At 57.8% G+C, this 24,070-nt stretch overlaps 1 protein-coding gene across 1 annotated transcript; it reads left to right on the plus strand.

Annotated features, from left to right (window-relative positions):
- Positions 1–2,780: 2,780 nt before the first annotated feature.
- On the plus strand, positions 2,781–19,122 carry GRIN2C (glutamate ionotropic receptor NMDA type subunit 2C). Its single transcript, XM_064151079.1, has 14 exons — positions 2,781–3,286; positions 7,190–7,613; positions 9,237–9,832; positions 10,569–10,683; positions 11,273–11,484; positions 11,612–11,780; positions 12,360–12,513; positions 14,656–14,781; positions 14,870–15,099; positions 15,294–15,454; positions 15,985–16,172; positions 16,735–16,967; positions 17,338–18,013; positions 18,086–19,122. The coding sequence occupies exons 2-14, from the start codon at positions 7,206–7,208 to the stop codon at positions 18,823–18,825; spliced, it is 4,008 nt and encodes a 1,335-aa protein (XP_064007149.1). The 5' UTR covers positions 2,781–3,286; positions 7,190–7,205; the 3' UTR covers positions 18,826–19,122.
- The last annotated feature ends 4,948 nt before the right edge of the window (positions 19,123–24,070 follow it).

Below are 24,070 nucleotides of genomic sequence, written 5' to 3' on the forward strand. Positions count from 1 at the left end.
TCAGAGAGCAGTGCCTTGCAGTTATCGACTGGCTCACAGGGATCCTGCAAGAAAATACACCAAGCAGGCGCTGGCTGAGAGCTTTCCTGTCCAGTCAGGACCAGGGACGGGGGACTCACTGTGCCCCCAGAGGACACACAGCAAGGTACCACTGCACTGGAGTGAAGGATGAAGATGAAGGAGTAAGGAAAGCAACTTCATGCCTATGTTATCCCCACTCAGCCCAGAAAGTTGGGCAAAGAGGGCACAGCATCCCCAGGGAGGGTGGCACCAAGAGGTTGGGGAAATTGAAGCTGTCCAACCAGGAGGAAAAGTCCTCCTGCATCTTCTGGGGCTGTGGGCTTCATCCTGGGGTGCTGATGGTGCTTTTGTTTCAACCTAGACCTTCGTAGCCATCAGATTTTTTTTTTGTTTGGTTTGGTTGTTTTAATGTAAAAAGGACTTTTGCCAATGAAATGCACAAAGTGTTTTGATTATAGCAGAACAGCTCCAGTTAGCTACATCAGGATATGATGGCCCCAACCCAGCAGGAGGTTGGATTTGGGGTATCTGCATTTTCCTCCCAGAAAAATGTTGTGAGCTTTGTTTGTTTGTTTGTTTGATTGTTTGTTTTTTAAGACACTGAAGGACTTTGCCAGGAAAACTGAAAATCTGGAGGCTAGCTCTTGGTGCAGCCCTTGGCTTTGGTAGGGCTTGACTTCCAAGGGAAAGGAGACATGGGGGAGGGTCCCAACATGTGTCCTCATCCTGTGTTGCAGACACCCTCCAGCTGTGCACCAGACCTGGAACTGACTGACTGTCACACGTGTAGGGTTTGGGCTGTGTTGGGTGTGGGGGTGTATGTGTGTTGAATGTCTCATGGGATGAAGATTCTGCAGGGCCTTGGGTATGACATGCAGCTGGGTATTGTTCTGGGAGGGGGTTGCTGTTGCCCTTCTTACCCCACCTGGGTGCTGACAGCTCTGCTGGGAATCGTCTTCTCCATGCAGCATCACCGGGGCTGAAATAAGTGTGAACCAAGACCCTGCCCAGGGAGCAGCTGATCCTGGAAGAGGTAAATGAGGCTATTGATCTGCTGGGGGTGGGGTTGTGGGGCACTAAGAGCACAGAAGTGGTTTGGAGTTTCTGTGCCAGCTCCAAGGGACCAGGTCCTCAGAAAGGTGATTTCCCCATGCCCTGTCACACCTACCCATGAAGGCAACAGAAAGGGTTAAATGCAGCAGCTGCTGCTTTCGAAGTCAACCCCCAAAGTAACCCTTCTGCTGCCCAGCAAAAAGGACTTGGGGACCTGTTGCTAACCCTTAAACCTCCTCTCCTTGGGAGACAGAGACAGTGCTGCAGAACCAAGCCAGTGCTGCAGAATCAAGCCAGTGCTGCAGAACCAGGCAGTGATGGGCAATTGGAACTGCCTGAGCCTGAGAGAGGAGGATGAGGCCAGTGGGCAGCTGAGAGAAGGGTGCAAGCTTCCATGACCTCATCCCAAGCCCCTACACCACAGCAGCCTGGGAGATTTGGCTGAGCTCTCCCACTGAGAGTGGGTGCTGCTTTCACAGGGATTAAAATAAAACCCCAAAGGCATTTTTTAATTTCTCTTGGGGCTTTTTTGTTTATTTGTTTGTTTATTTTTCTTTTTGGCTTCTCTTGTGACCCTGGGGTGCCCTGAAAGCATTCACAGCAGCCAGGCAGTGTGTGGCTGGGCTGTCTTGGGGACAGGGGACAGTGCAAGGATGTCCTGGATCAAGCAGCTGATGGATAATCACAGGCAGCAGGACTGAGCCCTCTCTGAAATGTTTTTTTGCATGGCCCCAGCAGCCACAGGGATGCTGTTACCAGTGGCTGCGGTGCCAGGTTGGGTGGCAACCACCCAACAGTCCTAAATGACTTAGGTTTGGGTGATCATGTCCCCAAGTAGGGCATCAGCACACAGAGACAGGCAGAAGGGCAGTGCCTGGACTTGGGCACTGCTGGCACCCCATGCTGGCAGGGACGGGCAGGTGCTCCCAGGGTGATGCCCGGTGTTGGGGTGGCTCTGAGCTGCGGCTCGGGGAGCTCTGGGAGCAGCTGTCCACCCTGAATTGGGCCCTAGCCCCTGCCGGCAGCCGTGGTCCCCGCAGCCCTGCTGCTGCAGAGCACAGAGTAGTTTTGGGGCAGCCTGGGCACACAGGTGGGGACGAGGAGACCCCAGCAGGATCCCTGCTGGTGTCTCCCGTTCCTCTGCTGGATCACCTCCCCTCCCTCCCCCCAGTCTGGCATGCTATAAACCAGTGCAGGGGGATCAGCTGATGCTTTAATACTGGTCCTGGCGACAGCTGGAGGATGCTGCTGCCGGCGGGGGCTTTGCTCTGTGTCACCCTCCCTTCCCGTGACCGACGGGGACCCTGGGGCTTCCCTACGCCGGCTGGGGGGCACCGAGGAGTGTGTGTGGGGGCACCTGGCCAGTCCCCACCGATTCACTTAGCAGAGGGCTGGAAGATATTTGTGGGAGGGGGTAGTGAGTCCAGCTGAAACTGTTTGCACCCCTCCAGGCTGGGGCCGGGGCCGAGAAGCGCACGGTGCAGGGGGGAGAGTGTGTAAGAGCTGTGTCATTTTGCGGTGAGGTTTTCCCACGGGGAAAAGAAGAAGGGGACTGGGGAGGGAAATGGGGTAGGGGGGTGTCTTGCCCACTACCCTCTGCAGTTCTGGGACTGGCCCCGGGTGCCAGCGGAGGCGGGACAGGTTTGGGCAGGGGAGGGCTGCCCGCCTCCATCCCCCTCGTCCCCTCCCGTTCCCGGGGCTGGCGGCCAGCCCCGAAGTTGCGGCGAGGCGGGAGGACACACGTCCTGTCCTTCTACCGCCCCCGTGCCCCCCCCACATCACCGCAGCCCTCCCCAGCGCCGCCGGCTCCGTCCCGCCGGGGCAGCCCCTCCGGTGCCGGTGTGGGGAGGCAGAGGAGGGGAGTTTGGAGGGAGGGAGATGGCTGCCGGGGCCCGGCGGCCACCGAGACACCTGCTGCCACCGGGCCCCCCCCCGTGCACACCCGCTTCGCTCCCGCTCCCTCCTTCCTCCGCTCCCGTCCCTGCCTCCAGCCGCCGCTGCAGAGCCGCCGCCGCCGCCGCCAAGGACGAGCCGGGACCGACGGCGGGAGCTGGACCCCCGCGGAAGCCGCGGCGGGGGCCGAACTTGCCTCTGGGGGCTGCCCCGGAGGAAGAGGAAGAGGAAGAGAGGGCTGGGAAGAGCCGAGCTCCCGGTGGGACGAGGAGCCCCGCCGGAGCCCCGGGGCATGTAGGCACCGAGCAGCGGCAGTCCCGTAAGTACCGAGCGGGCGGGGGGCAACCGAGAGCTCCGACGGGCTTTGCCCACCGCTTTGGCACCGCCGAGAGTAACTTTTAGGGATGAGGTAGGGGTTTTCTTTGGGCTGGGGGGGATTTGCCTTTGACATTCATCTCTGCCTCAGCATCCCCGAAAGCTCCCGCTCACGTCCTGGGCAGGGGACGGGATGAGCCTGGATTGCGGGAGCTGCGCTGGGGGGAATTTTTTGGGAGAGTGGGAGGCAGGAAGAAGAGAGAAGACTTCCCTGGGTGCCACCAGCCCTGCGTCCCCCCCTTCTGCCACCTTGCGTAACCCAGCGACAGGCAGGACACTTGCCGTTTATTTTTGGTTAATCCATATTCGACCTTTCTAAGCTGCGTTTTGGTGCGTGCGAATGCGGCCCCCACCCCCAGCACCTCAGCCCGCAGCCCCCGGCCCGCAACTGTTGCTGTCGGAGGTGCGGGGGAGGAAGAGGGGGATGACTACTGGCAGATGAAGGTTGAAAGGAGACGGCACCAGCCGGAGGCTGCCAGTTCTTCTTCTTCCCGAGTTGTCCTCCCTGCATGGGGAGGTTTTGTTGTTTTCATTCCCTTTTGGGGGGGAGGGGGGGGGGGCTCCCGTCGAGGTGTCCTTGCTCTAGAGGGATGTTCCCCATCCAGGCAATGACAAGCCCTAGCAGACCCTGGTGACTCTCCGGTGCCCCCTGCCCTCTCTGCATGGCTCCCACCAGACTCGTGTTTGGTCTGCCCTTTGCCTCCATCGGCAGCAGATCCTTCTTCCCTGGCACAGGCTACTCCTTCCGTGTGGTTTTGGGCTCGGAGGCTGCTGGGGGGGGGAGGGGGGAAGGTGAGGCTTCTTTTTCTTGAGCGACATTTTGCATTTTGGGATTTGATTTCTCTCTTTCTTGAGGTCAAAATATCTGCATGAGTTTTCTCTATCTCGGAGCAAAGGAGAGAGGGCAAAAGGAGGGTCACAATTAGGAGCAAACTGTCCCTGTTGCATTAAAATGCCATTTCAGGGGGTGGTGGAAGGTAAGGTTCGTGCCTTTAGCAGGAGGTTTTTGTGGGTGTTTGGCAAAGCTGTGCCTAGGAAGGGGCTTAACCTGCTTAAGTCCACTCCAAAGTAACAAAAAATGAGTGCCAAACCTACTGAGCAGCTCCGTGGGTGTCCTCTGGTCCCCAGGGAGGCTGCGGGGAGGTAGCATTGCCCAGTCTGAGCTCCTGGCCAGAGCCACCTTTCTGCTGCTCCACCAGTCCTTTGCCCACCTGGAAACCCTTCCTTTTGGGAAGGCCTTTTTCTAGAGGAGCAACCCCGTGGTGCCTGCTGCAAGAGGTTTCAGAAATGGCTTTTTGTGGTGTTTTGGTTTTTTTTGGAAAGCCCATGAGGGCTTTGCTGTGCTGTGCTGAGCCTGGGAGCAGCCCTGGCAGCTCCTTTCCTCCTCTGCCCTCTACCACCTTCCTGCAATTTACCTTTCTCACCACCTAAAAACCCAAACTGCATTTTCCTGTACTTTTTTGTTAAGATCAGGCTGGAAGCACAGAGTCAGCTGGTCTGAAGGATCTGGCTGCTCTTTGCATCCCAAATCCAGCCATTTTGGATCAGCCTTGGCTTCGACCTGTGTATGGAGCCTCTGCCAGCTGCAGGCTCACTGGCCCTGAACCCCTCCATCTTCTTCCCCTGCATCCACTGAGGGCTCTGGCTGGTGGTCCTGGATTCCTGGGAAGAATGGAAGTTCATTCCCCTGGTTGTCTCATCTGCTGCTGAAGGATGTGATGTGCCCATGCCCATCTTCCCTCCACCACTGCCTGCTCCAGTCGTGAGCCTCGGAGATGCTTTCTACCTGTGGCTCAGTCCGCTGGGAACCCAGTTTGTCCAAACCTGCCTCCAGCTGCAGCTGGGAGAGGAGCAACCCCTTTGGCAGGAGTGTTGGGCATCACAGGAGGGGTCAACTGGCCTGTGCTTGGGTTACTCGGTTCTAGGAGAGGCTCCCAAGTGCAGAAAAGAGCTGGGCTGAGGAAGACAAGGCCATGGGCCTGGGATGGGTGAGATGCCAGGGCTGGCACGAGCAAACCCAACCAGTCCCTAGGAGGGCTCAGAGTATATTTACATGTCCTTGAGGAGGGCTCAGATGGGCAGAGCTGCTGGGAGAGTGGCTCTGTTTGTTTTGGGTGGCGTGTTGCTCCCCTTGCTCTGGACTCGGGTAGCTGGTGCCGGGTTCCCCATGCATTATTTATCTTGGGACTAAAAATACTCGGGGACTCGCAGAGAGGAGCGGGCGGCGCGGGCTGCCCCACCGCCAGGCGCGCCGTGCCAGAGCCTTGGGACGCTGCCAGCGTGGCATGACTCACCCCCCGCCCTCTCCAGCCAACGGGCCCTGGCTGCGGCCATCACTGTGGTGTTGTGGCTCCTGTGGCTTGTCCGGCTGCCATACGGGTGGTGAGAGGGATGCAGCCAGGCAGGGTGAGCCCACCGTGGGTGATGGTGGGTGCTGAGGGTCAGTGACCCATCAGGCCAAGAGAGACACTGTCTGGTGAGCATTGGTGCTCAACTGTCTGCTCAAGCCCTCCTAGTGCCCACATGGGGTGCGTGATGGGGACAGGGAGCTTGTGCTCCCTGTCTGTCCAGGGTGGGACGTGGAGCCCTGGTGCTCAGCTCCTCACCAAGCAGCTCCTGCAGGGTGCCCAGCCAGGCAGTCGTTGGGTTTGCTGCTGCGTTTCAGTGCTTTCGCAGTGCGCCCAGGGGTTGCGCATCACTGCGGCACGGAGCGGTGCTGGGGTGAGGGTCCTCAGGGCAGTCCAAACCCCCCAAAACTAACCAGGACTTAGAGAGGGGCTCCTCTGTGCTGAGGACTTGTTAAGCAATAGCAGCTTTTAATTGCTAGTGATGTTTCTGAGCACCAGCTGGCATCTTACTGCATGGAGCGACACCAGCATGTGGCTGGTGCCACCGCCGAGGAATCCTTGTCTCCCTCTGTGCTGCGCAGTGTGGCACTGGGGTGATGGCACTGGATGCAGTGGGGGTCAGAAAGGCTTGGGTGTCCCTGGCTGCAGGTCTCAGGAAGTGGGTTCTCCAACACGGGGTTGTATTGCCATGCTTAGGGAGGTGTGCCCCCCCAAAAACCTGTCACCCTGCCTGCTGAGGGCTGGGTGGGATTTGGGGATCTCGCAGGCAGGATGTGCCCAAACACCTCCCTCCAAATCCAGGGGTTTTGGGTGCTGCTGGCAAAGACACAGCTTAGTGGGTGTCTCAGCTGAGTGGACAATGACAGAGTGGGACAAATATCAGGGGCATGGGACAGCAGGGGGTAAATCTGAAGGGTGGTGTTTGGGAGAGGACATGTGAGGCCAAGCGGTTCTCTGGGTGGTGAGGGGGCTGGGGCGGGGGACCGGCAGGAGGCCAGCGGCTCTGGGGACTGTGTGGTTTGCAGAATCCCAACATAGGGGTTGCAGAGCTGAGCCCTACCTCAAGGGCGAAACCTTAAAGTCTTAAAGGTGTCTGTTAGCTGTGAGGAGAGGCACCAGGGAGCTGCCAGCTCCTCCTGTCACCTCTCGCTGCTGTCCCCTCCCCTGGCCGAAGGGGCCATAAGGAGCATCCATCAGTGATGCCTTTTGGGGAGGGTGCAGGGGTGGGAGGGGAGATGGTGGTGGTGAGATTAGGCTAATGGGAAGGGAGGACCAGCTTAAAGAAGTTTTCGGTGGGACTGGGGACAAGAGATACAACGCTGGGCTGTGTGCTGGGTGGGGAGTACAGCCCCATGGTCACCCTCCACCGCATCCCACCTCCAAAGAAAGAGGATCTCCCTCTCTTGTGCTGTCCCAGGGTGGTGGGTAGGGCTGGGGCGAGTGAGGCTGAGGGTCCCGGCAGGCGGCTGGATGCGAGGGGCTGTGTCCTGTCCCGGCAGGGACGCGGCGGTGGACATGGGCAGAGCGCCGGCGCACGCTCTGCTACTGTCGATGGTGCTGGGCTGCTCGGCTGCCTTCACCGACCTCCTGCTGCCGGGCCCCGAGGAGCCAGTGGTCAACGTGGCCGTGGTGTTTGGGGGCACAGCCTACCCCCTGCACATCCGCTCCCGCCTGACTCCCCAGAGCTTCCTCGACATGCCCCTGGAGATCCATCCCATCACCGTCGTAGTCAACAACACCAACCCCAGCACCCTCCTCACTCAGATCTGCGACATCCTCGCCAGCCACAAGATCCACGGCATCGTCTTTGAGGACAACGTTGGCACAGAGGCTGTGGCCCAAATCCTTGACTTCATCTCCTCCCAAACTCAGGTCCCTGTCATCAGCATCAGTGGGGGATCTGCCGTGGTCCTCACCCCGAAGGTGAGCTGTTTGCTGAGGGCTCTTTCAGGGGTGGGTGAAAGGAGATGTTGAGAGGGGCAGATGTGGGATGTGAAGTGCTGGAGAACAAAAGAGCTGCTGGGCTGCAGTGTAGGGAGGTGATGGGCAGGAAAGGGCGGTGGCTGCAGCGACGTGGCCAGCTGGGGTGGCAGGACATGGAAGTGTCTTCTTATGGGAAAGGGACTTCAGTGCCCTGTGGACGGATCTTCCCTGGTGTCATGGTTCCCATCCACTCCAGGCTGTACCCACCGTGAGGTGCCAGACTTGTGGCACAGGCAGTGCCAGGGCATTGTGGGGTTGGCACTCCCCATTCTCCTCCTTCCCCACTCCGCTGGAGCCAGACCCAGTGCTGAAATGCCCAGGAAGGCAGCGTGGAGAACTCTTGCCCCTCTGTGGCAGCCATCTCAGGTGCACCACGGCCCAAGACAGGATTTTTGGCTTCTTTGCTCCTCACTGGTGTCAGATGCTGTCACTGTCACTGTCATTGTCACCTGCCTGCAGGGAAGTGCTGGTGGCAGGGAGAGCTGGATCTGAGCTAGAGGGTGCTGGGCAGGAGCTCAGCGAGACTTCTGTCCCTCCTGGGGAGGAGATTTGGGTTATCTCCTGCTGACTGCTTGTCTCGCCCTCCACAGCCTGGGCATTGGAGAGGTCCTGACACTGGCTCCATCCCATGCCAGCAACACCCTGGGCTGGAGATCCTGCTGCTCCTCAGGGCCCTGCTTTCATGATCTGCTTGCCCAGAGGTTTTTGGGTCTAGACTCCATGGATGGCAGCTTGGCAGCTGTGCCTACATCTATTGGTGTCTCCAGACCATGTAGAGCTGCTGCTCACTGTGGATGGGTGGCAGAGGGTGCAATAGACTCATATGAGTTCAGTGGACTTGTGTGGGTGCAGAATGCTCAGATGAAGCCCTAAGCAACTGAAAACCGTAGCTTTGCTGTCACCTAGGTGTCTTAACACAGCTTTCTCTAGGTGTTGGGTATTTGGGTGGTGGAGGGACTCTTTTGAAGGTTCAATCTCCTCCTCCCGTGGGTCAGAGAGTCCTGCAGCTGCCCAGGGCTCACCCCTCACTGGAAAGATTACTTCTCTGGAGTTGGAGGAGGTCAGGGTGGCAAACCCCTGCTGCCTGCGTGCAACCTTCTGCAAATGCCATTGGCTGAATCATTTAAGACAGAATCAGATCAATTAAGGTTTGTTAATGAGAGGCCAGATGGCCAGGGAGGTGGGGTGGGAGGGAAGGAGCAGTGTGGGCTCTGACAGCAGGTACAAGTTGGAGCTGGGATGGGATTTACACTCCTGGCAGAGCTCTTGTCCCCTCCCTCTCCTGTCTGAGGAGAAATTGTTGATCTCCTTTGGAGGAAGGCTGAATTTTTGGTCAATAAGCTGAGAAACAGAGGAGAGGCTGCAGGACTTGACTGCATGGGATGAGATTCCTTGGAGACTACCAGCAAATCAGCCCTGTTTTGGGTGTCAGTAGCCCATGGATCACTCTAGTTCATGGCTCCCTCAAACCCTTCCTGATGGTAAATTCAAGGTGGCTTGTGTGGGTGTGAGAGACCTGGACCACAGTGCCGGAGCAGCTCCTAACCCCTTCTGCTCCCACAGGAGCCTGGTTCGGCTTTCCTGCAGTTGGGTGTCTCCATCGAGCAGCAAATCCAGGTGATCTTCAAGGTGCTGGAGGAATACGACTGGAGCTCCTTTACTGTCATCACCAGCCTCTACCCGGGCTACAACATCTTCCTGGAGGTGATCCGCTCCTTCACGGACGCCAGCTACTTCGGCTGGGAGCTGCAGGAGGTGGTCACCTTCGAGATGAGCCAGGAGCGCAGCAACTCCAGGACTCAGCGGCTCCTGCGGCAGATCGATGCCCAGGTCCTCATCGTCTACTGCTCACGAGAGGAGGCTGAGTACCTCTTTGCCATGGCGGAGCAAGCTGGCCTGGTGGGGCCAGGCTACGTCTGGATTGTGCCCAGCCTGACGGTGGGCAACATGGAGGTGCCCCCTGCCTCCTTCCCTGTTGGCCTCATCAGCGTGGTGACGGAGAGCTGGAAGCTGAGCCTGCGGCAGAAGGTGCGGGATGGGGTGGCCATCATTGCCATGGGGGCAGCCAGCTTCTTCCGGGCCCACGGCTACCTCCCAGAGGTGGGGCGGGACTGCTGGGCTCCTGCTGGCGGCGCCGTGGCCAACAACAGCTTCTACCGGTGAGACACGGGGGGCCCCCTGGGGTGGGTGTGGAGTGGGGGGTGTGGGGAACTCGTAGAACCATAAAATGCATTGGGTTGGAAGGGACTCTCAGGGACCATCTTGTCCAACCTTCCCCCTCCTGCAATCAGCAGGGATATTTCCAACTAGATCAGGCTGCCCAGGGCACTATCAAGTTTGACCTTGAGTGTCTCCAGGGATGAGGCCTCCACCACATCTCTGGGCAACCTGTTCCAGTATTTCACTATCCTATGCAAAGAGAAGGGACAGAGGAAGATGAGGATGGAGCTGGCAGACAGGAGGGATGATGCTTGTGGTGTGCTGCAGCTGGTGGTCCATGTGTCTTGACTGGGTTTCTCCCATGGCATCTCCCCAGAGCAGCTCTTTCCTCTTCCTGTGCTTGTCTGCAACCCAGAAACCATGGTGGGGGGGGGGTGTCTCAGGGTGGGGGGAGGTTCACAGCTCTGTTTTGCAGTACAGGTGCGGCACCACGGGTCTGCTGTGGCAGTCTGTGCAGCCTCAGCTGTGCAGTGATCCATCCCCAGTGCCTCTTTGCTTGCAGGGCTTCCTCCAGTTGCTTGCTGTCCCTTGCATAGGAGAGAAACCTAATCCCCAGCTCTCAGCTCTATGTCTCTCCATGGGACTTATGGCAGCCTGTCTAGAGCTGGAGGATGAGGAGGGCTGTATGGGGCTGGGACATACAGGCAGGTGTTTATGGGTACTGTGTCCTGTCAGGCACCTCCTCAATGTGACATGGGAGCACAGAGACTTCTCCTTCAATGAAGGTGGCTATCTGGTCAGACCTACCATGGTGGTGATCACGCTCAACCCGCACCGGCTCTGGGAGATGGTAGGACCCCTGACTGCCCAGGATGGGCACACCCTGGGGATGGCTGGGCAGGGCAAGCTTGGAGCCATGCACAGGATTAGGTGTCACTTTAGGGCAGGTTGTCCCATGGTGGTACCAAAACCCATTACTGGTACCAAAGGTCCCCATGGAGGCACAGTGGGGCTTTGCAGCAATGCTGGGCACCACAGCTCTGCCAACAACTGAACTGAGTTTTTTCTCCTGTAATATGGATGAAAAACTCCCAAAGAGGCAAAAATGCACCTGCCCAGCTCTGAAGAAGAGCACCCAAGCATCTAGAGCTGAAGGAAGCTGTGTGAAGGCTTTTCTAGCTTAAAAGCATTTCAGTGAAGCTTGGTCAGATTTGTGCTCACCAAGCCTGGTGCTTGGGGCCCAGGAGGAAACACCTTGCCCTCTGCTCAGTGGATGCATGGGGAGAGGGATGCTGAGATGGATCTCACCATGGCTGAGCTCCAGCCTAACAAAGCTGTGGGAGAAACAAGCCTGAAGGCTTGGGGAGGATGGACACAAGATGTTGTGTGACCTCCAGAGCTCCTTGCTGGGGTGACCATATGCTCTCCCTCACGGGCAGGTGGGCAAGTGGGAGAAGGGCATCATCCACATGAAGTACCCAGTATGGCCCCGCTACGGCTCCTTCATGCAGCCTGTGGTCGATAATCGCCACCTGACTGTGGCCACGCTGGAGGAGAGACCCTTTGTCATCGTGGAGAACACCGACCCCAGCACCGGGGTCTGCGTGCGCAACACTGTGCCCTGCCGCAAGCAGACCAACTCCTCCCACAGGTGAGCACTGGCGAGGGAGCTTGGCAGTTTTGGCCACCACTCCCGTGGGATAAAGGTCTCCAGGGGGCACCCAGGTGCTCAGAGCATCTTTGGTTGGGCCAACCCATTTTCCCTGGCGTGGTTTCAGTGGCGATGGCCTTGTGGATCCCTACACCAAGCTGTGCTGCAAAGGCTTCTGCATCGACATCTTGAAGAAGCTGGCCAAGGCAGTGAAGTTCTCCTATGACCTCTATCTGGTGACCAATGGCAAACATGGCAAGATTGTCCGTGGGGTCTGGAACGGCATGATTGGTGAGGTGAGAGTGGGCATGGCTCAGGCCCCACCTCCAGCCCTGCCTGGGGACACTGCTTCCCAGGGACATGGAATGATAGAATGGTTTGGGTTGGAAGGCACCTTCAAGGGTCATCTAGTCCAACCTCCTCTGCAGTCAGCAGAGACATCCTCAGCTAGATCATGTTGCCCAGAGACTTGTTGAGCCTTACCCTGAATGTCTCCAGAGATGGGGCCTCAATTATCTCCTGAGCAACCTGTTCCAGTGTTCCACTACTCTCAGGGCAAAAAAACCTGAGAAGTCCCTGCTTCAGATGGGGGTTAGGGTGTCTGTGGTGGGACTCTTGGCAGGGGACAACTTGGCATGAGCTTGTGGCCAGAGCTTGGTGGAGGAGGATGAGGAGGGGAGTCAGCTGAAAATGTGTAACCCCACATCTGGCTGTAGTTGTGCTGCTGGTCACCTAAGAAATGAATATTAAACAAAACAAAACAAGACCAAATTTAGTGTTTGAAATGTTGGAGATGAGGAAATGCCTGGGAAAGGTGGTCTGGACCTCTCTGCCAGGCCATCTGCCCACCCTGAGACCACCTGCCCCTGCTGCAGGTGTACTACAAGCGTGCAGACATGGCCATCGGCTCCCTCACCATCAACGAGGAGCGCTCTGAGATCGTGGACTTCTCCGTGCCCTTCGTGGAGACTGGCATCAGCGTCATGGTGGCCAGAAGCAACGGCACCGTCTCCCCCTCTGCCTTCCTGGGTGAGTCCCATGTGCCTCTTTCTGTCTGTCTGTCTGTCTGTCTGTCTGCAGGCTCACCCCACGCTGTTGACAGAAGGAATCAGAAATACTGCTCAGATTTAATAACTTTAGGAGGAAAAGAAAAGTCAAATTCATAAGGGAAGGTGATTGTGCTACTGGCTTTGGGGCGTCCTCCTCTCCTTGCCTGAATAAGCCTTTTATTGCAGAGACAGGCTGGGACGGGTGGTTTCCTCTTCATTACCTGTGTGGAGGAGGGAGGCTGAGGATGTGGGGGGAAACCAAGCAGGGATTTGCCAGGTCTGGGCCCAGGTCTGGGCATCTCTTTCCTGACACCCTCACCAGAGCCTGTGGCTAAGCTGGGCTTAGGAAATCGCCATCGCTAAAAACTTTTGCTTACTGAAAGCTGCAGCTTGGGAAGGGGAGGAGTCTGGCCAAGGTCAGCAGGAGATGCAGGCTGAGAACTGGGGCAGGGCTTGGGGCTCTCGGCAAGGGCACAGCCGTGGCACTGTGGCTCAGCTGGAGGGACCAGGTGTGTGCCAGGGATGCAGGTGGGTGCCAGGGATGCTGTGGGGTGTAGGTGCCAAAGACACTGTAGGGTGTGGCTGGGTGTGGGTACCAGGGATGCTGTAGGGAACATGAGCATGTGGGTGCCAAGGATGCTGTGGGGTGTGGGTGGGTGTGGGTACCAGGGATGCTGTGGTGTGTGGGTGCCAAGGATGCTGCAGGGTGTGGATGGGTGTGGGTACTAGGGATGCTGTGGGGTGTGGGTGAGTGTGAGTACCAGGGAAGCTGTAGCATGCAGATGGATGTGGGTACCAGGAATGCTGTGGGGTGTGGGTGGGTGTGGGTACCAGGGATACTGTGGGGTGTGGGTGCCAAGGATGCCGTGGGGGGGTGGGTGGGTGTGGGTACCAGGGATGCTGTAGCATGCAGATGGGTGTGGGTACCAGGGACGCTGTGGGGGGTGGGTGCCAAGGATGCTGTGGGGGGTGGGTGGGTGTGGGTACCAGGGATGCTGTAGCATGCAGATGGGTGTGGGTACCACGGATGTCATGGGTTGTAGGACATCATTGGCCTGGACACATCTTAACTCTCCTGCCCCCCCACCATACCAGGGGTCCTGACCACCCTCCTTTCAGGGTAGGGGTCACCTTCAGCAGCCCCAGGACCCCTGTTTTGGCAGGGCAGGAGCCAGTGGTCCCTGCAGCTCCAGTCTCTCCCGCACTAATGAGCTGCATCCCCATCAGGGGAGGCCTGTCCTGGCTGACAGTGAAGGACGTGCTGACAAATGGACCCCGGCAGCCACACGTTGAGGGCTCAGATGCCTCCTACTGCCCCATTCCTGCTCAGCCCTGCCAGGCAGGGGGCTTGTTGCCAACTCCCCACTCCTGAGGGGCCCTGCCAGGGGCTGAATGGGGCTGAGTCACTGGTCCTGTGCCTGGTGCAGGCATGATCTGGTGGTCACAGCTACCGAGGGGCACAACCTGTGATCCCGTGGGAAACCCTCCTGCAGATGGCCCTGGAGATGGGCAGCATCTCATTAGCATCTCCCCACTGATAAGAGCCTCACATCATCCCCCTTCTCTCCTGATTCACAGAATCACAGCATGGTAGGAGTTGGAAAGGACCTCTGAAAATCATAGAGTCCAACTCCCTTCCAAAGCAGATCACACAGGAACACGTCCAGGTGGCCTTGAAAGTCTCCAAAGATGGAGACTCCACCACCACTCTGGGTAACCTGTTCCAGTGCTCTGCCACCCTCAAAGTAAAGAAGTTCCTTCTCATACTTAGATAGAACACCTTATGTTCAGGTTTATGCCCATTACTTCTTGTCCTGTCACAGGACACCACTGAAAACTGCCTGGCTCCATCTTTCAGACACCCCTTAGATATTTGTAAAGGTTAACAAGACCCCTCCTCAGTCTCACCCAAAATAAACAGCCCCAGGCCTCTCAGCCTTTCCTCCTGCAACAGATATTTCAGCCTCCCGTGGATCTGTTTGACTGTGGTGCTGCTTGGTTCCTATCCAAGGAGGGGCAATATTCAGCAGGATGAACTCTGACCACTGGGAAGGGTTCCCAAGGGTCTCCAGGGGGCTGTGGGGTGTCCCAGGTGGCTGACAGAGTCCCACTTGCCTTGCAGAGCCTTACAGCCCTGCCGTGTGGGTGATGATGTTTGTGATGTGCCTCACTGTGGTGGCCATCACTGTCTTCGTCTTTGAGTATTTCAGCCCAGTCGGCTACAACCAGAACCTCACCAGTGGCAAGAGTGAGTCGCAGGAGGTGGGAGCTGGGTGGGGTTGGGGGGGTGGTACATCTCCCCAGCTGTGCTGACAGCTGTCTCCTCTCTCCTTCAGGACCAGGAGGTCCCACCTTCACCATCGGCAAGTCAGTGTGGCTGCTGTGGGCTCTGGTCTTCAACAACTCAGTGCCCATCGAGAACCCCAAGGGCACCACCAGCAAGATCATGGTGCTCATCTGGGCCTTCTTCGCTGTCATCTTCCTCGCCAGCTACACAGCCAACCTGGCTGCCTTCATGATCCAGGAGCAGTACATCGACACCGTGTCGGGGCTGAGTGACAGGAAGGTGGGGGCGACACCTGGGATGGTATCCCCAACATATAACCATGTCTTTGGGTGGGGAGAACCTACAGGAGGGGTGGTGGTAGCGGTGGTGCTGCATGGAGCATGAAGACTGGCTGTGGGGAGAGGGGACATGCTGGGGAGGTGGCAGGGATGTGGGCACTGTGTGATGCTGCTCCCTGGGGCTCCCCACTGCAGTTCCAGAAGCCGCAGGAGCAGTATCCTCCGTTCCGCTTCGGCACCGTCCCCAACGGCAGCACCGAGAGGAACATCCGCAGCAACTACCCCGACATGCACACCCACATGGTGAAGTACAACCAGCGCTCTGTGGAGGATGCCCTCACCAGCCTCAAAATGGGGTACGGCTCCTCCAGAGCACATATAGGGCCCCCAGATGAAATATGCACACACACACCTGGAATGGGAGACAGTGACCCCCCCCCAGGTGGGGTGGGGCTGCTGGGGTCACAAATAAGATAAGGGCTCCCCGGGCTGGGAACAGCACTCCCAGATGGGGATGGCTCTGTGAGGCTTCCCTGCATGAGCTACAACCACCTCCCCAGCCCCAAACGGGGTGCAATGCCCTGCAGATGGGTTACAGCTTCATGCAGCTGCCCTCAAAAGGGGTGAAGCACCCCAAGATAGGATATGGTTTCTCCAAATGGGATACAGCACTCCTCCCACCCCCAGCTGGGCACTTCCCTTCTAAATTGGGTTAAAGCTCTCCAAGATGGGGCAGAGACCCTGAAAGAGGACACACACCTCTCTGAGATGGGATACAGCTATCCAAAAGGGGTAAAGCTCCCCAAAAGAGGTACAGGCCCCCCCTCTCCCCCCAGAAGGGCTGCCAGCCCCCTCCCACTCACCCTCTCTCCTGCTGATGGAGCAGGAAGCTGGATGCCTTCATCTATGACGCAGCAGTGCTCAACTACATGGCGGGCAAGGATGAGGGCTGCAAGCTGGTGACCATTGGCAGCGGGAAGGTGTTTGCCACCACAGGCTATGGCATTGCCCTGCAGAAAGACTCACGGTGGAAGAGGGCCATTGACCTGGCCCTGCTCCAGTTCCTGGGAGATGGTAGGTGTCTTTGTGAGCCTCTCACTAGCTCTGTCCCCATCCTTATCCCACCCCAGGCCTGCAAATTAACCCAGAGAGAAGCACTTTGGTCACCAGATACTGTGCAGCCTTCACAGCTCCTTGCAGGATGGCACCAAGGGGCATCTCTACCAGCTGTGTTCAGGGGATATTAAATCCAGCAGCATCATTCATGTTGGGTGCTGGGCGTGGTTATTCTGTGCAGGATCTCCTCCTTTCCCTGCAGGCTGTAAAATCCTGGAGCTGGCCTTGCATGACACCTGAGGGTCAGGGGGAGAATCTTGGGAAGGGGGACAACGAGCACAGCTGGCTGTGGCATGGATGGGGAGACAGAGTCCTGAAGGGGGACAAGCGACTGGATGCTCAGGCCAAGGGCAGCAGCAAGGACTAGGTGGTAGTGGTAACAGCTCCAGGAGCTTGGGAGTGGCTTTTTTCTCCTTCAGCTGTGGTGGTGGGGGGGGAATGGGCTGGGGCTGTGCTTGAGGAGATGCTAGCCAGAAGGATCAGTTTCACCCCCACCATCACTGTGCATGTGCATCCCCAGGTGAGACCCAGAAGCTGGAGACAGTTTGGCTGTCGGGGATCTGCCAGAATGAGAAGAATGAGGTGATGAGCAGCAAACTGGACATTGACAACATGGCTGGGGTCTTCTACATGCTGCTGGTGGCCATGGGGCTGAGCCTGCTGGTCTTTGCCTGGGAGCACCTCGTCTACTGGAAGCTGCGTCACTCTGTCCCCAAGTCTCACAAGCTGGACTTCCTCCTGGCCATCAGCAGGGTGAGTGATGCTGGCAGGGGCTCTTGAGGGGCCCAAATGTCTTCCTGTGGTGTCATGGAGATGGGCACAGCTTAGTGGGCATTGTCCCTCGCCCACGCAGGAGGGAATGGAGATGTTTGTGCTGATGTGGCCTTTCCTTTGGGAGGTTTTTGGGGAAAGAGCCCAACTCTGGGAATGATCCCATGTCCATATTAGCATCCCTGGGGAAAGAGGTGATGGAAGATGCTGTCATCCACCCTGGCACAGCTGGGAGATGCTGGGCAGGGGATGTCAGTACCATCAGCTTCTTCAGCATCTCATCTTGGCGAGTTCACGGGTGCAGGAACCTGGTGACCCTGCTGATGGTGGGCCCCTCCTCTTCCCTCTGCAGGGCATCTACAGCTGCTTCAGCGGGGTGCAGACCCTGGCAAGCCCCAGGCGGGTGCCCACGCCCGACGTCACCGCCAACTCAGCCCAGGCCAACGTGCTGAAGATGCTGCAGGCGGCCAAGGAGATGGTGTCAACGGCCAGCGTGGGCGGCTCGCTGGAGCAGGCCACCCGCACCATCGAGGACTGGAGCAACCGCAGTGAGCGCCTCCAGACCACCTTCTCCTTGAGGACACCCCAGCTTGTGGTGCAGAACAGCACCGGTGCCCACCGAGCGCCCTCCTCCGCCCTGGCCCCCCCTGAGAGGCTGGGGAGAGCCTACGCTCCCAAAGGTGCTTCTCTGGGGCCACCGCTGCCCCAGCCAGTCCCCGTGGACCCCCGGCTGCCTGGGGAGGACAAGTGGAGGGGGGCGAACGAGCACGTCCCCCGCCTCCTCCACCCTCTCAAGTTTCGGGGTGGCTGTGCAGGGGATGAAGCCCTGCCGGGTTTCCCTCACCTCCTGGTGAAGACCTCCCCTGGGGGGGATTTTGGGGAGCAGGTGCTGGTGGGGAACCATGTTGGACCTCCCCTCCCACCGCCCACATCCCCCAGGGACCTTCCACCACCGGACATCTACAGGGAGCACAAGCGGCCGAGCGGGCGAGGGGACCGGCTGCAGAACACTCCCCTGCTGCAAGGGGATGGGGGACATGTGGGACACGGGGGACATGTGGGACACGGGGGACATGTGGGACACGGGGGACATGTGGGACACGGGGGGCACGGGGGCTCGGGGACGCTGCCGCGGCTGCTCTCAGCAGCAGAGAAGAGGCAGGAGGTGGGCAGCCCCTTCCTGCCTGCATCTTGCCCTCACGGAGCCTTCCCGAAGGCCACCAGGACTTGCAGAGCCAGGACTGAGCCGGCCCGTCCGGAGGCTGCGGGGCTGGAGCGGGAGAGGCTGAGCCGCCGGGCGAGCAGCGCCAGAGTGCCGGGGGAGAGGGGCGAGAAGCGGCGGCCCGGGGGGCTGCGGCGCTGCGCTGCTGCCCACCCGCTCACCCGCTCCGACATGCCCGACCTCTTCCTCGACGCTGAGGCCGCCTACGGCTGTAGCTCCCGCTGCCCCCAGGCCACCGGCCGGCTGGCACCGCGCTCGCCCATGGCCAGGCTGCCGTCCTACCGTGAGGCTTGCCGGCAAAACCCCCGTGCCACCGCCACCGTGCCGGCGTGCACGGCATACGCCTGCATGAACTCCTACGCCAACTTGCCCCTCTACCTGGGACACCTCTCACGGGGATCCCCACCACCCCGAGACCATCCTGGGGCGCCAGCAGGCTGTGCCCGGGGGGCCGGGCGCTGGGACGGTGGCTGCAGAGACTGCGGGAGGCGCGGGGAGCCCACCCTGCTGCGGGCGGCGGGCATGGAGAGGAGGGACCCTCTGGGGGTCCGTGGGGTGACGAGTCCCTACGCCGGCGGGTCCTGGCGGAGGGTCTCCAGCTTGGAGTCAGAGGTGTGATGGAGGAGCACGGGGGGGTTTGTCTTCACCTCTCTGCTTGCCCCGTGCTACGGCGCCCCAGCTGGGCTCCAGCCTTCCAGGGTCCTGTGGTGCCGGCAGCAGGATGCTCCAAGCAGCTCGGCAGGTCCAGAGGAGCTTGATGGGGGTGCTCAGCGTGCACTGGCTTGGGCTCTCCCCACAGGCAGCGCTGGCATCGGGGACACCAAACTCATAGCTGCCGTGTTGCTGTCACATTCTGGTTTCATTCAAGGGACTTGAAACGCCATGTCCAGGTCATTAAAGAGACATTTTCAACCAGCTGGGGACCCTTCTTCTGTCCTCCAGGAATTAGCCTGGGGCTGCCCTTTGCTTTACCCCACCACTGGCTCGTGGTCCTGTGTACCCCCTCCCTGCTCACTTCCCCTAACTGCTGAACCCTGGCACATCCTCTCTGACCACAAAGGAAAACGGCAACTCACCGAACTGAGCTGAAGGGTAATTCCTGCGCCAAGGCTGGAGCCAGAGTTATGGCACCTGCTTAGGTTTTTGGGGTGCTGGGCATGGTTGGCTGTGAGGTCAGGTCAGAAAGGGCTGCTCCCAAACCTGGCAGGGAGCTGTGCCATGCCATGCCATGGCACAGCAGCCCCAGGAAGGTGTGCTGTAGGGGAATGAGGAAGGGAAATAAATTCCTCCCACCATCCCAGGGCTGGTGAAACCATAAATCAGGTGCAATGGGTGAGCTGGGTTTAGCTCTTCTGATGGTCATGTCTCACATAGCCCTATCCCTGCCAGGCCAGTGGGGGGTGGCAGGAGTGCCTGTGATTCCCAGGCAGCACTGGGCAGGGGAGAGGAGTTTTGGGAAGCAAGATCAAAGGACAAAGCCACCAGGGCCTGGGGCAGCAGACATGGCTTTGCTGGGAGGTACTGGCCCCATCCCAAGGCAGCTGCCCGTGATGGGCAGTTGGTTGCTGCTGGCAGGTTGTCCAGGGAGGTGCTGAGCCTCAGCTCCTCTGCCTGGCTGTTTCAGCATCACCTCCCTGGATGAGCAGCTCTCCCAAGAAGCTGCTCTGAAGCTTCATTATTATTTTTTTCCCCATTTAAAAGCAGCTGCTGGGGTTGTTGTCAGCCACTGAGCAGCGGGGATGATGGCCAGGGCTGCTCCCAGGTTCCTAGCTCTGCCCCAGGGGTGGCTGCAAAGCCCCAGGAAGGTCAGGAAGTGGTTGGTCACATGCAGCATAGGAATGAAAGCATTGGCAATGTCTTGCCGTCCATCCATCTGTCTGTCTGTCCATCCATCTGTCCATCAACCTATCCACCCACCTGCCTGGGGTTAACTGCAGCCAGTTCTCCTCCTCAGCCCCCCAGCCTGGCTGCCATCACACACCCGTGCCTGCGCTTTAATGCCCGTTACTTATTTATCATCCCAATTGTCTCTTAATTGCTTTGGCAGCCCCTCCGAAGCCTCTGGCAGGGAAGGAGGTGCTGGGATATAAATAAAGGCCATAAATAAACAAACCCAGTTGAAGACAAGGGGATCCTTGCTGGGCTGCCCCAAGCAATGGCACCTATTTGTAGGGTCAGCATGACCCAGTTGGGTGTCGTGGACACCCCTGGAGGTGTGACAGGTTGGTCCCCAGAAGGCTCCTATGTGCTCTGGGTGAGTCTTCCCTAAATTGTGGCTTTCTGGTCCAAGGCAGTCAGCACACACAGCTGCACCTTTGGGCTAGGGGCCAAATCTGAGCTGGAGTTGAGGCTTTGAGACCAAAAAAGAGCAGGAAAGGGAAAAAAAATCCCAGCCTACGTTTTAAATTAATTAGTGATGTCCCTGGTGACTCAGCAGAGGCCAAATGGATTTGCTTCATGTTTTATGGAAGGGCTTTGCTATGGGAGGCTGAGGGCAGTGAGGGACAGGGTGGCAAGGCCCCAGGCATGGGTGTCAGCACCCTGGTGCAAGGCCATCCTGGGTGCCCCATGAGGGTGCCTGCACTCCAGTCTTCTGCCACCACGGTGGTACTTGCATAACCATCTTTAGATGCTAACTGGGAAGGAAGAGCAGTGTTTTTTTCCATTCCTGGTGCAGGGAGTGAACCTGGTTGCTGGTGGGACAGAAACCAAACGGGACAGAGGGGAACAAGCAGCCCAAAGTGGGTGAGAACTAAGAAGAGCTGAGCCGCTCCTGCAGCATCCCCTCAGCCCCAGGTGCACCAGGGACAAATCCACAGGGAAGCAGCAGCCTGGAAGCACCCTCTGACCAGGCCTTCCAAAGCAGGGCTCAGGTAGTTTAGTGCTTAACAACCTCTGAGGGATATTATTTCTTTTTGGTGAAATTGTCTAATCAATCACTTTTTAATTCAGCCAGCTCTGGCACCCATGCTGCCCTGGGATGCTGTGGGCTGCTGGTTATGCGCAAAGAGAAATATGGGCAGCTTGGGGCTGCCCACTCACCCCGAGTTCAGCTCTGCTGGGGAAGTGTAGGCAGTGCCTCTATCCCCCCAGTGTATTCTGTCCACTGCCCCCACTGCTCAGCATTGTGACATTCATCCTGCTGAGGGCGAGAGGAACAAGGTGGCACAGGTCAGCCATGAGGAGATGGTTTCCAATGGCATGAATGTGCTGGTGGGCAGGAGGACCTGGTTAGATTCAGGAAAGATGGGACTGGGAAGGTGCTGTTGGCAGTATTAGGGAGAGCAGGGTGTTGCCATGCCTGTGGCCAAAAGTGCTCAAAGGAGCAGCATCTGCACCCACCTCCTGCTTCCTGCCTCTTATCAGGGCAACAGTGGGGCACAAATCCTTCCCCAGGACCCCATGCAGGGCACAACACTTTTGTCATGCTCCCTGGGCTGGAGAGAGCTGCAGCACCTTGTAGAGGTCAGCAGGACCCTGTTGGGCACCAGCTTCTTACCCATCAGAAGTCACTTACACATCACTTTGGGCTACCAGCAACCCTCACGCCCAAGTCTCCATGAGCCAGTGACCTACCTCGAGCTGCCCACAGCTCCTGGGGCTAGAGCTCAGGTGCCCAAAGAAAGGCCAGTAGGCATCTTCCCCCAAACCTTTTAACAGCTGGAAGTGTCAAGTGACATGCTGCTCCTATATGATGTTTGAGCCTTGCCTAAGCCTTCCTCTCAAGCTTCAGGTTTTTATTTCTCCTTCCCTGGCCGTTGCTCTTCCAAGTGTTGCAAAAGCCTCAATCCATCCTTGGTGCCAGTTTGATCTCAGATTTACTGTCCAAGCCCCGAAATTCTCCTCTGCCTGTGAGGTCCTTCGAGAGAATCACAGCAGAAAGTGTTTATTTCCATCATAAAGACCTGTTTTAATATTTTAACATAAATCAAGCTGCGCTTTATGGTGATAATAAATTTGTTGGCAGAAACTGCCTTCGCAGCCCGAGGCAGTGGAGCAATTCAATTTGTTTGGTTTTAAGTGTAAGGAGCCGTAATTGAGAAGGGGAAAGTACAGCTGTTTTAATTGAGTTTGCAGCTACCACCCAGAGTTGCAGGAGGCTAATAGAGAAGAAGAGGTGAGGCTCTCCATTAGCCTCTCTGCTTGGCGTTTCTCCTTGGCCCACAGCCCCATCAGTCACAGTCACCCCCCCTGGGACCAGCAGCTCCCTGCCTGTCCAGGAGTGGAGGAAGGGCTACAAAAGATGCCGAGGGGACTGGAACAGCTCCCTGAGGAGAGAACTGGGGCTTTGTAGTTTGTAAAAAGAGAAGAGTGAGGATGGATCTCATCAAATACTTAAAGGGTGGAGGTGAGGAGAAAGTTCTTCACTGAGAGAGTCATTGGACACTGGAATGGGCCCGGGGAGGTGGTGGAGTCACCGTCCCTGGGGCTGTTCAAGGCAAGGTTGGACGTGGCACTTGGTGCCATGGTCTAGCCTTGAGCTCTGTGGTAAAGGGTTGGACTTGATGATCTGTGAGGTCTCTTCCAACCCTGACGATACTGTGACATCAGGAAGATGGGACCAGGCTTTTTAAAGTGGCACCCAGTGACAGGACAAGGGGTAAGGGGCACAAACTGGAAGACAGAAGTTCCACGTGGAGGCACTTGTTAAATTTTAAGGTGATGGAGCACTGGAGCAGGCTACCCAGAGAAGTGGTGGAGTGTCCATCTCTGCAGTCATACAAAACTCACCTGGACATGTTCCTGTGTGACCTTCTCTAGGTGAACCTGCCTTGGCAGGGGGGGCTGGACTCAATGATTTCTAGAGGTCTCTTCCAACCCTTACCCTTCTGTGAAAGGGCTGGATAAAGGAGTCAGACCAAAGCAGATGTATAATGTGCAGTTTATTGGTTTTAATCCCACTTTAGGAAAACTAATTACAGTCAGGACAAGCATCACGTGAGAATCTGTAACAATGAGTTGTTAGTGTTGGTAACAGCCACATAAAAATAGACTCCTTTGTGATGGGTGGGAGGAGGGAGCTCCTGCCCACACCAGGCTGGGGTCGCCCAAGTGTCCCCCACAGCTGAGCCCTCCCCTTCCTGCTTCCTCCAGTAGTTTTTAAGGCATTGCTACATCATGTTTGAGATGAAAAATGTTCTCTCTGCCGTAGAGCTACTTTCCCTTCATCACCCCGATTCCTGGGACAGATTTGTGGTGCTGCTGGGCAAGGACAGGCTGGTTATTTATTTCAGAAAGTGCTTGTGCTCCTTGGGGACCAGAGGCTTTCTTGATGAAGTACCATGGCGAAGGAGGCGAGCCCTCACCCTGACACTGCTGCCAAAACCCGAACCCCAGCAGCTCTTAGCGGTAAGGCCCCTTAGAATTCACTGCCACACGCCGTGCCGAGGAGGAGAGGTGGTCACCCCGGCCAGGGAGGAGAAGGCACATCTTTAAACATAGTAGGGATGGCAGGAGAGGGTATGTCAAGCTCCCTTCCTCCTTCCACCCCAGGCAAGAGGCTATGCTGTATGAAATACAGGAGGGAGGGAGCCCAAGGGCAGCCTGAAGCGGGGAAGGGAGGATGAGAGGAGAGGAAATAATGAGAACAGCCTCGTTCTCTGGCTGACAATGACATGTGAAGGCAAGAGACTGAAATGGGCACTTGAAGGGACAGGGGCTGAGCCAAGACCCTTGCAAAGCACAGGCAGCCTGGGGCAGGTGGAGCAGTAGGAAAGGCCTCAGTCCCCTCCATAACCCTGCACCTGTGCTTTTGTGCAGCAGAACAGCCCCTACAGCCTCTCCAGCTTCCCAAAGGCTCATTTCACCAGCACGCAATTCCTCCCTCCAGCTCTGCCCAGCTCCCAGCTGCCTCGCAGGTGGC

This window comes from Pogoniulus pusillus, chromosome 11 (assembly GCF_015220805.1).
Source record: "Pogoniulus pusillus isolate bPogPus1 chromosome 11, bPogPus1.pri, whole genome shotgun sequence".
Classification (NCBI taxonomy): Eukaryota; Metazoa; Chordata; class Aves; order Piciformes; family Lybiidae; genus Pogoniulus; species Pogoniulus pusillus.